General features: G+C 49.7%; 1 protein-coding gene across 2 annotated transcripts in view; it reads left to right on the forward strand.

Annotated features, from left to right (window-relative positions):
* GNAO1 (G protein subunit alpha o1) overlaps positions 1-16,173 on the forward strand; it is a 145,019-nt gene extending 128,846 nt beyond the window's left edge. The window contains exons 7-8 of one of the 2 annotated variants that reach the window (XM_065848675.2): positions 11,660-11,813; positions 14,340-16,173. In XM_065848675.2, coding sequence (XP_065704747.1) covers positions 11,660-11,813; positions 14,340-14,527 — 342 coding nt within the window. In that variant the 3' untranslated portion in view covers positions 14,528-16,173. Of the gene's footprint in view, positions 1-1,888; positions 8,923-11,659; positions 11,814-14,339 lie in introns of those variants that run through there. The other variant, XM_065848676.2, reaches the window with a different exon arrangement.

Consider the following 16,173-nt stretch of genomic DNA (forward strand, 5'->3'; position numbering starts at 1 on the left):
CCAATAAATCAAACAAGCGGACTTTCAACGTCACAAGTCGGTTCCACAGAATGCTTTTAATAAAATTAAGTTCCTGATGTCCATCAGTTCTGCTGACAGGGAATTATTAGAAGACTGCATCCACAAATTTGCTTGCTATATGCTGGAGCACTGACTGTTTCCATCCCCTTAATTCACTCATGCTTTTAACTAATCCACAATACTTAGCGAAACAGCAGCAGAATCCAGGGCATGTTTTAAACCAAGCTGGCATTACTGATTCCCTGGTTTCCCAGGTGAAATCCAGCATCTGAATCCTCATGCCTTTGAACAACCAGCTTCCCTTTCATAGAGGACCCAACTGGTGGTGCGCAGCATGTGAATCTCTTCCCAAACTCTTTACGCAGGTTTTCATCCAAAAACCAGCTTCCAGCAAACATTTTGCTTGTCTTACTTCAAGCGTATTCTTAGGTCTCACGGTCTTCATGAGCTTGTGTCTTCAGCTGGTGATGCATGTATAGAATCATAGAATGATTTTGATTGGAAAAGACCCTCAAGATCATTGAGTCCGAGCATTAAACCAACACTGGCACCAACCCATGTCCCTAAGAACCTCATCTACATGACTTTTAAACCCCTCCAGGAATGATGACTCCACCACTTCCCCGGGCAGCCTGTTCCAATGTCTGACAACCATGTCCATGAAGAATTTTTCCTAATATCCAATCTAAACCTCCCTTGGCACAACTTGAGGCCATTTCTTCTCATCATATCACTTGTTACTTGGGAGAAGAGGCCAACCCCCCTCACTACAACCTCCTTTCAGGTAGTTGTAGAGAGCAAGTATGTGTATGTGAGTGCAAGTGATTTCCCAGATCAGCTGCCTTCAACCACAGCAAATCTCAAGCCCAAGTAAGCTTCTCTTTGGCAGAGAACATTTCCCATCAGTGAAGCATCATGAACGGATTCAAGAGCACTAGTGGTGTGACCAAGGCAGAGGCCACCAGGGCTTGGGGGCTCTGGCGCTGCTATAGGGCTGCACTCCAGGCCAGCCAGAGAAACTGAGCTAAACTGGGCTTATCCAGGCTAAGCAAGTGCCAGCATGGAGCTGTGTGCATGAGCACTGTCCAGGCTGGCCAGACCAGAAAGGATCTGCTAATTTGCGTGATGCTCTCAAGCTTTTTCAGCACAAAACCTGATGGCTGATCGGGTTTGGCACAGACATATCTATACATCAAAATAAGAAACTCCTAGTGGTGTGATTTCAGCCACAGCTCTAACAGAGGGTACTGACATCCGAGTTCCTCAGAAGGAGGGACATTTTGTATTAGCTTTTTGCGGGTTTTTTTTTTTTAAAGAACCCCACTTTGCCCTGTATTAGAGGCTGGATCTTTTCATGTCCTTTTCTCTTAGTGATTCAGGAAAAGGAGGGCACAGTTACCAATACTGCCCTCAAGCCATGGACATTTTTGCTCCTCTTTTCCATCAGAAACTGAAACTTTAATCAAAAAATCTAAAAATGGGAAAAAGCTAGGCCTTTGCACCAGGTCAAACACTTCCCGCATTCCTGGCGGGTCTTTTCTCTTTTTTGTCAGCATTATTTCTTCTGGCTTCCCCATCATAGCCTGTTTAACACTCGGTTCCCTCACCCATTTCATCTCTATACACTATAAAGAGCAACTCAGAATAAAAATACAGCTGAGCTGACAGTCGGAGAACATCTCCTCCTTGCAGCAATCCTGGCTGGTCATAGTGCTGATGCCTGAGATGGAGACAGGGCCACTGGGTTGCAGCAGCCCCATACGAACTTGCCATGTCCCTACAAAGGGACTCTTGCAGGCACCCGATGGATTTAGGGTTACGGGATCACTTTGACCCACTCTTTTTCCTTTTGTCTCGACTCTCACAGGCCCCAGCTCTTTCACAGAGGCGGTGGCTTACATCCAGGCTCAGTACGAGAGCAAGAACAAGTCCCCCAACAAGGAGATCTACACACACATCACCTGCGCCACCGACACCAACAACATCCAGTTCGTCTTCGACGCCGTCACGGATGTCATCATCGCCAACAACCTACGGGGATGCGGACTCTACTAACGCCCTCTCCTCCCCTCACACCCGCCTGGGAGCATCATCCAGTCCCATGGACAGGTCCTCTCTCTTTCTTTTTTTTCCTTCTCTGAAGACGATGAGGAAGAAATAAATCCCTCCTCCTGTCCCAGAAAACTCTGCAGCGAGTTTTGCTTTCCCCAGGCCTGTTTTATTTTATTTTAGTTTATTTTTGGTTCATTCCCTTGCTGCCTCGTTCTACTCCTCTGTTCTGATTCACAGCACTGTAGGGGGAGCTACCGCGTTGCCCACAAAGTGCTTTTCAACTGCCAAAAGACAAAAATACTTCAGTTTAAAAAAAAAAAAAAAAAAAAAGAAAAAACTCAAAGCCTTAAAATACTGGTCAGCAACAGTGTAGTTTGGAACCAAAACTTTTCTTGTCCTTGAAATTAAGGGATGTTTTTAATTCTCCTGGCTATTTATCCTCCTTTCATAAGCACTATTCACTTGGGAAGTGCTAGGTAGAACATGATCATTTTGAGGGTACCTTACGGTTCCAGTTCCTACCCTAGAGCCACAGGGGTTGGTGTTGAATGCAACCACCACAGCTTGAATTTGTTTATTCTCTTTTTTTCCAGACAGCTATTTGAACAAGTAAATCAGCCAGATTCAGTTCTGCTGGTGTCTGAGTGAGAGGGACACTGTAAAAAAACATACTAAGCCTTATCTAAAAGCATTCATTACCAGTAACAGTTTTACCTCAAGTTTTTAAAAATTGATGTTAAAATACGTCTAGTGGTTTCAGTAACCCGTATCTGAGGCGCTTTGCTGGGCTCGGATCCCTGGAGCGTAAGCAGCACGGATGCCCTGGGGACAGCGTGCTGGTGAGGACCCTGCACATGGGGACATCCCAAGGAGGACACCAGCTGGGGGACGCCATGACCTTTCCCAAAGCACCTCCCAGCCTCATGATTTCAGCACAAGCAATGCTCCTCTGCAAATATGTGGCATCTCTTTCCAGACTTTGGCCCTAAAATACTTGGGGGTGCACCAAAAATACTTAGCCCTGGCTTCTTGTAGGCAGGGTTTGACCTTCAAGTACCTAAAATGCAGAGAGTTGTTTTGGGAAACCTCACGGTACCTGGGTGACTGCAGGGTGTGCAGAGCCTCGTGGCTCTTCATCACATCCCAGGCATGCAAATACCGTGGAGAAGCCCAACCACAGGAGCAGGTAGCTTGCCCATGTCGTCTCCTCCCTGGGCATCCAGGAGAGACAGCTCCAGGTTTGGTGTTTGCAGTCAGGGCATCTCTTTACCAATATCTAAGGCAAGAGGGATGGTTCATACTGGACATGTCATGGCAAGGGAAGGGTCAGGGAGCTGATTTGAGCTGCATGATGGAGTAGGAAGGAAAAGTGCAGGGAAGAGAGAGAAAGGAGGAAGGAAGGGCAGGGGAAGAGGTGTGGAAAGGGCAAGGGGATCACCCAGCACAGTGAAACAGGAAGGAGGACAGACGTGGGGAGGGGAGAACAAACATGGCTGGGCTGGGGTACACGTGGCAAAGAGATCCGTGTCACCAAGAGCTCCGGGTGCTGTTGGGTGAAGGCAGAGGGGAGTGTGAGATTTGGGGTGTGACCTCTGGACAGGTGGAGCGACCCTTAGAAACCCACCCCGAAAGCTTGTTTGATGGCTGGGTGAGATGGCCACCTCTGAGGTCCCACAGCATGGCACCTGAGGGCAGGGAGGCTACACTGGTCCCTGCTTCTTCTCTGCCTCTCCTAAATGTCCATGATCCTGGAAATCGTGAGGCCTCCAGGCTGGCCACAAGCGCAGCTGTCCTCTCCTGGGAGCCCAGGCTAGGGGTGGCTTTCAGGTCTCAGGAGGTCGGAGTTTTCTCCAGTGCCATGTCTGAGAGGGACGACACCTCCCTTCTCGCTATGCCCATCTAGGATCGTGTGAGAGCAGCCTGGAGCCCAAGGCAAGAGGGAGCACGGGATGGAGAGGTCCGTTGGGGGAGGTTTGCTGGGGTCAGTTTGGGACAGAAGTTTTAGAAGGGAGATGAACCAGGTTGAGGCAGCTGAAAGGAAGGGAAGGGCAACTGTGAGGTGAAGGAAAGTCCCCAGAGGAGGTTGTGTTCTGCTGGGACAATGTGGGACAACCATGACAAAACCCAGCCAGGGATGCGAGTGAGAGCACCATAGTGCAAACAGGGGAGGCCTGTGGAGGAGAATAAGGTGGCTTTTGCCCGTCTAACCAGCTTCCAGCCCAGCTTGGGTGGCAGCTGGGTCAGCAACCCCTTAGATAGCGATAAATGGTAGAACTGGATTTAGTATTGGACCGTGAAGCTCCACTGCTACTCCGCAGGATGCTCACAGCAATAACACAGCTCTGCCTTCCCTGTTCTGAACCATCTGTATCTTCTCCATCTCAACCTTAAAATACCTCTGGCAACATCAGCTCCCACAAAGAGCTGGCCAGCCAGCAACACCAGGAGCCCCTCTCTGCTCCTTAAAGCACATCCCACCCCTAAGTCTTGTTTTCCCAGGTCTCAGCCCTTCTCCCAGCTCCATTTAATGCCAACACACCCTGCTGTACAACCGTAAACCAAAGGAACGCTGACCACAAGGCCTGCGTGTTTAATTGTATTTGGTTTAGCTCAGGATTTTCAGAGTCAGTGGGAAAGATTTTCAAATAAAGGATTTTCAGTGGGAAGCACCTGCCCAGTCCTCTGGTTCCTTGGAAGGGACCAGCCTCATGCCCCAACCCTGAAGAGATTTAAGTGCATGTTGAGGTCTAGGCCCTGAAGATTAAAACCAAGGAATGACAGTAAAATGCCACCAACCAGTTTGTTTTTGCAGGAAGAGAAGTTTGGTGCACAAATAGGCAATGAGAAAAAGAAATATGCAGGACTCAGGGCCACCCCTGCCAAACTTCCCCTCCACCCCAAGCTGAGCTTTCTGCTTGCATCCCCTCTACTGATCTCAGAGGTCATTTTACCCCAAATTCAGTCCCTTGCTTTGCTTTTCAAGCAATGCTCAGTGGCTACAGGACAGCGTTTCTGCTACAGAAGGGGCAGGGAATTAACTGGAGGGATGCAGAGGAGCAGGAATGCTCCTGGAGCTCATCCCATGCAGGTGGCCGAGTCTCATCAGTAACACCCACCATCCAAATGTGTGCTGAGTGTCAGAATAAGGGCTAAAAAGCTGTGTTGGTTACATTTGGCACATAAAGCATACGTAACAACCAGACCCAAAGTGAAGCACCAGAGCTGCGTGTAGTGGTGAGTTCATGACTTGGGCTAGCAGTGAGGCAGGTCCTTAGGAAACTGTTCTAGAAGGACTTGATCAGCAGCACTAGAAGTTTGGAGGTTTTCTGTTCCCACCCCTTGCTCTGGGTGACATTTTATCCAAGCAAACAAGTAACAGAAGCTGCTCCCAGTGAAGGCAGCACCAAGCCAAGGCTACAGAAGTTCCCAACATAAAGCACACAGGAAAATTTTGGTGAAGACAATTTAAATTAACCCCAAACTCTACCAAATGCAGCCAAGTCGCCAGTGTCAGGTCGGTGCAGTTGTGCCATCCACCACACTAGATTCGGGAGGCATCCCGTGCCCGGCTGTGAGATCCAAACCCCTCCTGCCCCAGCCCTTCCGAAGCTCTTGCTGGTTCCCTGGCACGGTGGTGATGATCCACGGCTGGTGGTCCATGGGGAGAAAAGGGAGAAAAAGAGGAGGAAATGTTGACAGGCGGAGCCTTTTCTTTCATTTTCTTTGGCATATTGTATGTCTAAAGCTTCATTTCAGCTGCTGCTGCTGACATTCCCTCCCTCACATGAGTGTCGTGAGGATTCACTGACAAAGGCTGAAAACAGCGTTTGGAAGATGAAATGCTTCCAGTGTTAAACACTATTATTTCTCCCGCTTGATGGCCTTGTATAGATTTTTGTCTCCAGAACGCCTGCCAAAGCATTACTCACTGCTGGCTTTCTGCATCCTCCCAAGCCTTTTCTGACAGATGTGCCTTCTGCAGGCAATCTTTTGCCCCGCGCCTTTCCCAAACTCCAGCAATCCCTACACCAATTACCTAGAAGGATCTTGAAATGTATCCCCTGCTTTCAAAAGCCCTCCTCTGAATAGTCCCTTGTGCTTTGCAATCACAACACTCCAAATCCAGACCCTCAGAGGCCCCGAGTTGTGTTGAATTTGCCATCACCCCATAGTAGGGATGTTACAACTGGTAGAGATGCAATAGAAATCATACCGTGGAATGGGGGACATGTTTTAAAAGCACAGTGATTCACAAAATTGAAACACCTACATCGTGCTGCCCTTCAAACCTAACATGAAAATTGGCAAAAGATGCGCTTTTTGAGGTGCAGGAGCTTTTTAATGATTCAGGTTACTTGTCCAGCAGCAGCATCCAAGGGGCGTTATATTGAAAGCAGTGTTAGCAACTCACAATGAGCTTCAGGCAGCAGCAAAAATAAAGAAGGGAGCCCTCCTGTTTGCTCCATCAACAATGAGTGGGTCAGGGGTGTGGAGCTGTGAGACAAAGAAAAATGCAAATAGCTCCTTTATTTAAACAGCGATGTCAATGAAATAGAGAAACCTGTTGAAGGAAAACCTTGAAATGACTCTGTAGATGAGGCTGCAGAGCACTGTGCTCCTTGGGAGGATGCAGGAGCCGGGCTTGTTAGGAGAGTGAGCAATAAACACACACGGGAAAAGCACACATCAGAATATTAGTACAGCCACCTACTTCAAAGGCCAGTTTTGTCTTTAGCAAATAGAGTTCGCACTCTCGTTTTCACAGGCGGCCACAGGAGCCCAGGTGAGCAGCAGGGCAGCGGGACCATCTGTCCCCTCCGTCTGCCAGCCCCGGGCTGTCCCTGCTGCCCTGCCCTCCCAACGAGCCCATGCCAGGCCTAGCGAGGGGTCTGTCAGGCTCCCACCGCCCTCCCAGAAATTCTTTCTCCTAAATCTCTCTCAGGAGTGTTGTACAAGAATTAGCTTCTTGCCTTCAGCCAGCTTTCCTGGCCAGTCTGTCCCTCCACAGAGCGGAGAGCATCCTCAGGAGGAGGCTGCCGTGCCTCCTCGATAAATGTGATTTTGTTTTACAGGACACTGGAAGTATTAATGAGAGCAGTCAATACTGTAATGTGCATTAAAATGTAACTGGTGGGTTTAATCTGTTGTGGCATGAGCCAAATGCTTGCCTGCAAGGGAACAGACTTTGTCCTCAAGCCGAGAATGCCATCTCCAGGAGGTCAGGGTGGGATACCGATATGTCCTTTTGCCAAAACATCCCCATGAGCCCTGTTGCTGCTGTGTAAAGCATCGGGCAGCCCTCACTGTGCTGTTCCACAAGGCACCGGGTTCAGTTTGGGGTGCCAGACATCCCCCCCGTGGATTGCGCAGCTGATGCTGTAAAAGGGACCAACCCTGCACTGTCGCCTGTGCAATGTGCCCGAGTATTTTGTGGCCAAAAACTCTCCAGCTGTAGCCAGGGAGACATTTGTTGTTGAGTTCCTGGGCTCAAGACTGACCGTTTGTCAAGTCGATTAGAGAAGCTTAGTACTAGTGTGTTTGTGTCTTTGTCATGGGCCAGGTTTGTCTTTACAACTAAAAACTCCACAACCATTTCCAAGGAGACTAGAACACTCATTAATGATCTGACGCTGGACGCGTCACGGTTAGTAGGGAAGGTGCTGCTGAGCATCATCCCCAACCACCCAAACCCCTCACACACCGGCATCCCTGACACACACCCCAGAAAGCAGAGATGTCTGAGTGGCACTAAAGGAGCGGATCGCAGTCCTGCCTCCATCTCCTGGAGGAACCAGCAGACAGAAACACTCTCCCAAAGCACCCCGAGACTTGAGTGTATGTTGTAATTTCTGAGCTCCTGCAATGACATGAGATAACTGATTCTGACAAATATAGGTACGTGACCTATATGAGATGTTACACGGAGAATGTGGCTATGGAAAGGGGCTTCTCACAGGACTGCTTGTGTCTGAACCAGCCGCCTGCGAGAGCTTTATTTGTGCTGCCCAGGCTGGTGAGCAAACACGAGCAAGTACTGCTCTGAAACACTGCGGTGTTAATAAGAGGGGGAGAACCAAAGCCTGCCGACCAGCACCCCACAGGGGAAGGAAAGGGCAGGGAGCCAGGTTGGGGACAAGGCAAAAAAAACCATTTCCATCTCCCGAGAGAGCAGCTCAGCCCTCCCAGGCACTGTGAGCAGCAGGGTTGGGAGCAGAGACCGGGGGAGGAGGCAGAGGGCTGGGAGCTGGCCCAACGCTCGCTGTCCCGGCCCCTCTCCCACCCAGTGCCTCGGAAGTTAGTCTTGAGACCAAATCCTGACTGTCCTGTAGTGCAGGCAAGTGGCTCTGGGTCTAACCCCTCTGCTCCAGGTGGGTAGAGATCATAGTGGATAACAACAGGATTTGCAGTATTGCTGGAATCTCAACAGCTTTTCCAGTGCAGGAACAACCCGGCAGCACCAGATGAGCAAATAGGGTTGTTTAAAGACCGGCTGTTGCTCCATTAAATAGCCCAGTCCCTAATTTAACATCCTCACCCCTTCCCCCCCACCTCCCTTACCCTCCTTTCAGCTCAACAAGGGAACAGTGACCATCACCCGCCTCTGGGCTTCCCGCTCCCCACCACAGCTCTTCCCCACGGATTGCCAGAGGCCACCACGAGTTTCTTTTTGCTGATTTCCCGCTGAATCATTTTCTCCTGCATGTTCGATGGCCCAAACTGTATTAACTGTAATTTTGTACGAAGAATGACTGTCCACTGGTTTAATAGAGCATTAGTTATTGTAATAATTTATTGGCTGTCGGTAATGTATTTATTAGTTACAAAATGTTAATAAAGTGCCAGCTCTTTTCTAGTGTGAGAGGGTTTTTATTGTGTCTCCCTTAAGCGTGTCCAGCAGCTTCTCAAGCCCGTTATTTACCCCACGTCTGCTCTGTGCACACACGTACGACGTGCGCCTGTGGTGTCAGTCGTCTGCCACAGCCTTATTTGCCTGGAAATAAGGAATTTGGAAAGGATGTAACCAAAAGGTATTTAATTGTATGTAAGTATTTGACGGGGATTTTTTTTCCTTTGTTTTCCTGGCCACCCTCTTGCTCCTCCGAATGAGCAAGATTTGCAGTTCTTTTTCCGCCGTCTCTTCACACGATCCTTGTAATCAGAGGCAAAAGAGCCATTTCTGGGTCGATTCAATAAACGGTGCTTTTTCCCCCTGTGCAGTCACACAGTACTTGGAGCACCTTTCTCTTCGTTTGAAATAACATTTGTGCCAGTTCTTTTATGTTTAAACCAAAGATCTTCCATTATTTGGGGCATGAAATAAACGCAAAGAACTTGAAGAAGCCAAGAGAAAAATTTCCATAAACCTCAGCAAAGGAAAACAAACTACTATTTTTATTGATTTCACCAACTTCCAGGGATGCAACTTCAGCTGGACCCATCCCCGGACATGTATCCCCAAACATCCCACCCTGTGGATCAGACAGAATTAGGGGTCAGCTCTGAGGTGAAGGACTTTTCTTTGTATACTTGTATTGGAGATTTTTAAAAATTCCTTGAGAATTCCATCCTGCCCAGGACCCAAAAGCCTCCAGGGCTATTCTCCCTGCACTGGGAATGTTCAGTCCCATGGCCACATGCTTTGTTTCAGCTGCTCCTCCTCCCCACCACCATCACACCTTTATATAAACATACATATATATGGGACAACAAGGAAAAAGCCCACCCAGACACTTCCCATGAAAATCTTAAGACTCAGCATTTTTACAACAGCCGCAAGTCAAGAAGAACCACATCCTTTTGTGGCAGTTTCTGTTTTCCCCGTGAATAAGGCTTTTTTTTAAATTCTAAAAGAAGGATCAGATGAGGACCTGAAGCTTTGGAAAGCAGTTGCTTGGCATCCCTCGCTACTCTTTGTCAAGGAAGCAGCAGTGTAATCTCAAAGCCTTTCAAGATGAAATCAGACATCTGCTAAATTTTGCATGCAAAGCTACAGCTGAAGTGTAGCTAATAAAATGACTCACTAATAAAACATTCATGGAAAACTCCAAAATGTGTAATTGGGTCATCATTTCATTAGGAAACACGTGTGTCATCGCAAATCTTTGGCAAGACCAAAGCCTTCCCTTGCTGCGCCTCCCAAAAATTAAAGGGGGTGGGGGGGGATGTTGCTGCAGGGGGGGGGTCTCTGCTGCTCTCGGTGTCAGCAGAGGCTTTTCTAAAGAGCTGGGTGTCCCTGTGTGACCAACCCCGCCAGCACTTGGGGCTCAGCCCCAGGAAGGGGTTACAGAGAAGGGCACCAGCAGCTTTGGACTTTCCCAAGCCCTGGTTTGGAACCAGAAGCTTTGCAAGCTCAAGCAGTCAGCAAGGTGGGTATTGACAGTTTGGGCACAGAGCGCCTGAAACTTCTCCTGAAGTCATTAGTGGAGCAGCATGGAACAGCTTTCTGTTTATTCTAAGAGCAAGTTAATGATGGAGAAGATGTTTTGAGCCCTCCTCGAGAGCCAGATCTGTCCTGTCCAGTGGCACCTTCCCACTAACAGCAAGTGCATGTGCCTGCCTGCATGAACACCCTGCAGCTGCTTGAGTGACACCTGAAAATACGCAGTGGTGCCCTGTGACAGCTGCTTCAGCACAGGACAACCCCACCTCCTCCTCTTCTCCTGTCCTCCTGTTCGCTCTCTGCTCCTTTCTGGTAACAGCTTCTGCAGCACAGGGGGGAAATGGCTTATATGGCTTTGGTCCACATGTGAAAGGAAAATTACTGGGGTTTTTTTAAGTTACAGCCTTGAGAGATTTCCCTCTATTTATGCTCCTACTAAACACTTATATGCTGAACATCTCCCTGGAGCAGCCTGCAAGCCCAGGGTGCTCAGAGAGCTGTGAGGTGGCCAGCAGAGGCATCTGCAGCCGGTTCCTCACCCACAAACCAGCCACCACCATGGTATTTTCAAAGATGGGCTGAATATTTTTGCAGGGGCAGAAGGGCACAGCCAGGACAGGACCCACCCCAGCCCCTGGGCAACCCCTCAGCGCCCGTCACACCACACGATGGCACCGCTCGGCACAAGTCCCCCTCCAGGCAGGTCCATAGGACCACACCAGATGGCCAAAGCTCCCTCCATCCCAGTCCTCGTGCCCAGCACATCCCAGCTGGTGGCCAGTGCTGTCTGTCCATCCTTTATTTAGGCTCTGCAAGTGATGCTTTGGGGTGACCAGCCCCTGAGGGGATGCAGGTGAGACCAGAAGGCTGCAGCCCCCTTTCCCACTCCTCAGTTTGTGCAGGTGACAAGAAAGTGAGGGGGCTTTTATGCTCTTCCTTGAAGCTTCAGGCATCAGCCCTGCTGGAGCAGCGGCAGAGGCTCTGCAGGGAGATCAGCTGCATCCTCCAGCCCGAGCTGAGAGCAGCATCCTGTCTCCTCCTCTTGTATTTACTCATATTTACTCATATTTACCAGTGTCTTATTTTAGAGATTGTTTTCTTCTTTCTAACCATTTCAATTCAGGAAGGTGTTCTCCTTTTCTCTAACTCTTTCTTTCTCTTTGCCTTTCTCTCTCCCTTCTCCTCCCTCCATGTTCCCTGTTGCAGAACCGCATGCACGAATCTCTCATGCTCTTCGACTCCATCTGTAACAACAAATTCTTCATCGATACCTCCATCATTCTCTTCCTCAACAAGAAAGACCTATTTGCCGAGAAGATCAAGAAATCACCTCTGACCATCTGTTTCCCTGAGTACACAGGTAGGTGCCGGGGCTGACGCGGCACAGCCCAACGTGACGCCCACCACCGCACCACTCGGGCTGGGGGCTGCATCCCACCCCAGAGCTGGGCAGGGGGACAGAGGGAACAGGGCATCTTTATGGGCAGGCAAAAGCACTGCCCACCTTGCAGAGCTGTGGTGCAGCTCCAGCACCCCGCTCCTGGGGAGGGGTTGTGTCCTGCGCGTGGTCAGTTCTTATGGCAAAGGTGCACGACCAGCCAGTGGGACAGAGAGATGGTCAGGATGATGATAATGGTGGTCACGATGAGTTAAGACAAACGGAGATGAGCTTTAATGAGTCTGGCTCCAGGTGGCTGTGGAAAGGAGAAGCCTCGGTGAAAGCCAACTGCCCACGTTTGTTGATGGTTCCTTAGAAGCTTCTGCTAGAAGAACCAAGACGTGTGGTCCTCTGAGCTGCATCTCCTGTTTGTGTCCTCCCAGAAGTGCCTTTGCACAGGGTGCAGCTGGGGATGGAAAAACCCGCTTTACAGCAGAGATCTGTGAAACCGCAAGATCATATGTTTTTAACTGAAACCAACATTGCTTGGCAGAAAGAACCCAAGAAAATGGAGCAAGAATAGATGTCCCTTCTGAACTCTCTAAGGGAAATTAAAAAAATAAATCAGATTCAGAGGCTCCAGCGTCTCCTACAGACACCTGAACACCTCTGAACAATTCCACCCAGCGCACACCCACCCTGGACTGCAGGCCCTGGGGACAAGTGGGTCCCCCCAGCAAGACCGGGCCCATCCTCCCACAGCACCTGTGCCCCAGCATTTCCACCAGAGGTTTTCAGGTTTCTCCAGCACAACAGCAGCAGTTCTTTCATCCCAGCCACCTGGGGGAACATGCCAAACTACCCCACATGGAGCTGTGCAGCACATCCCAGCCACCCCATGGAGGGGGACAGCCCAGTGTCACTGGGCCACCTGCCACATCAGGAAGGAAGAAAACCAGCAAGCTGGAAAAGGAAAATAAATCTCCAGATAACAGCAGCTCTTCCAAAGACGATTTTAGGGGCATAATTCAGGCTTTGCAGCTTCCCCAAGGGGCTGGGCGCAGCCACTCTCACTGCCATAAGCAGCTTAACACAATAACGCACATTTTTCAGCTCAAACATCTGGCCCCTCCCCAGCCTGCCTTGCCAAAGTGAACCCCCCCTGCTCAGCTGAGTGAACACAACAGCAGCGCATCCCTGAGCAGCTCCTGTTCCCCCCAGCCCAGGCTCACAGACCCCGCTAAGGGGACCCACCCAGCACCCATGGGTGACATTGCAGTGGCTACCAACCCTCCCCCTGCCTGACCGACCGGGGGGCCACCAGGCCCCCCGGCCTTTCTCTCCACCCCCCGCTGTGGGTCACGCCATGGGGACTCACCGGTGATGCTGGGACAAGGGTCTGAGCATCCAACCATCCCTGGCACAACCCAGCTGGGTGCAGCTGGGGGCTGCTTCCCCTTCCCCGGGTGATAAAGGAGAGAGGGTGGGGAGGGGCAAGTGGCAACACCTGGGGAGGGAGCTGGGGAGGGGGCTCCAACAGAGCCCAGGTGCTCGGTGATTTGGGGGAAAAGGGGGGTAAAATCACAGAATGACAGAATGTCATGGATTGGAAGGGACCTCAAAAGCTCATCCAGGTCAATCCCCCCGCCGGAGCAGGAACACCCAGCTGAGGTTCCACAGGAAGGTGTCCAGGCGGGTTTGAATGTCTGCAGAGAAGGAGACTCCACAACCTCCCTGGGCAGCCTGGGCCAGGCTCTGACACCCTCACTGAGAGGAAGTTTCTTCTCATATTTAAGTGGAACCTCCTGTGTTCCAGTTTGTACCCATTGCCCCTTGTCCTATCATTGGGTGTCACTGAGAAGAGCCTGGCTCCATCCTCATAACACTCACCCTTTACATATTGTTAAACATTAATGAGGTCACCCCTCAGTCTCCTCCAAGCTCCAGAGCCCCAGCTCCCTCAGCCTTTCCTCACACGGGAGATGCTCCACTCCATCATCTCTGTTGCCCTGCGCTGGACTCTCTCCAGCAGTTCCCTGTCCTTCTGGAACTGAGGGGCCACAACTGGACACAATATTCCAGGTGTGGTCTCCCCAGGGCAGAGCAGAGGGACAGGAGAACCTCTCTGACCTACTGACCACCCCCTTCTAATGCACCCTAGGTACCATTGGCCTTCCTGGCCACAAGGGCCCAGTGCTGGCTCATGGTCACCCTGCTGTCCCCAGGACCCCCTGGTCCTTTTCCCCTACACTGCTCTCCAATAGGTCATTCCCCAAAACGGGACAGATGGGCGGAAAAGGGTAGGTGGGAGGGAAAGGATAGGGGGAGAAGGGCTAAATGTACCCTGCTAAGGGGTGAATTGGGGGGAAAAAAGTGGAAAATAAGTATGTTTTACATATGTTTGTTTTTTTAATAGACATAAAGCACTTTGCCAGCAGCGAGGGGGCGGGAGGGTGGTGGCCGTGGCTCTGACACCCCCCGCTCTGTCCCCCCCACCTCTGCCCGCAGGTCCCAACACCTACGAGGACGCGGCCGCCTACATCCAAGCACAATTCGAAAGCAAAAACCGCTCCCCCAACAAGGAGATTTACTGCCACATGACGTGCGCCACAGACACGAACAACATCCAGGTGGTGTTTGACGCCGTCACCGACATCATCATTGCCAACAACCTGCGGGGCTGCGGCTTGTACTGAGCACGGCCACCCCGGCACCGCCAGAGAGGAGAAGCAAGCAAACAAGTAAAATTAAAAATAAACAAAAAAAAACAACAAAAAAAAAAACAACGCAACCACACACAGGCGCACGCACACACACACACACACGCACACACACACACACACACACTCGTGCGCGGGAATGAAGTAAAAAAAAGGCGAAACAAAATGAAAAAAAATAGATTGCGTGAGAGAAAAAAATCGTAATCGTAATCGTGCAAGTTGGTAAATAAAAAGGCGTAAGGAAAAATTATATATATACGTATATATATATATAAAGAAGAGTCCACACCCACCTTTTTAGTTAGTCTGACGGGGCTGTGGGCAGAACCCCCGGCACCGTCCCCAGGGTCCCAGCGTGGGACAGCGGGGGCTGGGGGCTCTGCCCGGGCGCCCCCAGCAGCACCCCCGCTGCTCCTGCCGTGGGGTATTTGACCATGGGGTTTATTTTTAAATTATTAGTATTAATTTTGCGGGTTGGGGTTTTTTCTAATGATGAAGTATTTTGATTTCCGGCGGGGGGAAGGCCGAGCTCCCCCGCCTGACCCGGGTCCCCCCGCCAGCTCGAGGAGCTGAAACATAAATTGTTTTCAATAATTAAATAAAAACGGGAGGGGTTGAACGCTCACCCCCCGGCCCATCCATGTGCAGTAGCGTAAAGGGAAAGGACAGTGACAACCAGGGCTCTCCCATCTCCCGTGCTGGGGGGCTGGCCTGGGATCTCCTGCCGCTCCCCCAACAAGTTTGGGGCTTTTTGAGTCAGATTTTTTCAATTCCCCCCCCCAAGGCCAAACCCCCAGAGCTGGAGCCGCTGGGTTTGTCCCCATTTTCACCCCCTCCTGGTTTAACAACCCAGCTCGCTCTCCGGGTTCGGATCCAAAAGCACAGCCCGGACGGGACCCCCCAACCCCTCCTATTCGGGGCAGGTTATACAGATATATATATTTTATTTTATCTTTTTTTTTGTTTGTTTAGGGTATATTTTGGTTTTGTTTGGGTTTCATTCATTTTTAACCCTTTCCGGTGAACGCTTTTTTGTGCTGCTTTTTCTCCCCCCCGTGGCCCTCCGTCCCTCCCAGTGAATGGTGTTTTTTCTCTCATGTGGGGATGTTTGTGCTGAGAAAACAAAAAAAAAAGGACAAAAAAAAAGAAAAAAAACTTTTAAAAAAACTTTTAAAAAAAAGCAAGAATGAAAATGATTTAAAAATTTTAAAAAATACACACAAAACCACAAAAAAAAATAATTAAAAATAATAAAAAGAAAAAAAACCAACAAAAATCGAATGTAGTGTTTACATCGGAGCCACCGTTTCCATGACCAATCCTTCGTCATTTCTACTTTGGTTGGTAACCCGACGCCGTCACGGTTTCACTTTGACCTTTGCTGGAGAAGAGCGGTCACTCCTGTTTGAAACAAAATCCATAAATAACGAGGAAACTAAAAAAAAAAAAAAGGAAAAAAAAAAAGAAAAATATTATATATATATATATAAAGCGCCAGGTCTTTCTAAGCCTTTCTATTACCAATCAGTGAGGTTTCTGTGATATATTACACACTGCCAATCTCTTTCTCTGAATAATGGAAAAATTCATGTGTAGCTCAATAAAGAGAATGTTTGTCTGTA

Source organism: Patagioenas fasciata, chromosome 13 (genome assembly GCF_037038585.1).
Source record: "Patagioenas fasciata isolate bPatFas1 chromosome 13, bPatFas1.hap1, whole genome shotgun sequence".
Taxonomy (NCBI): Eukaryota; Metazoa; Chordata; class Aves; order Columbiformes; family Columbidae; genus Patagioenas; species Patagioenas fasciata.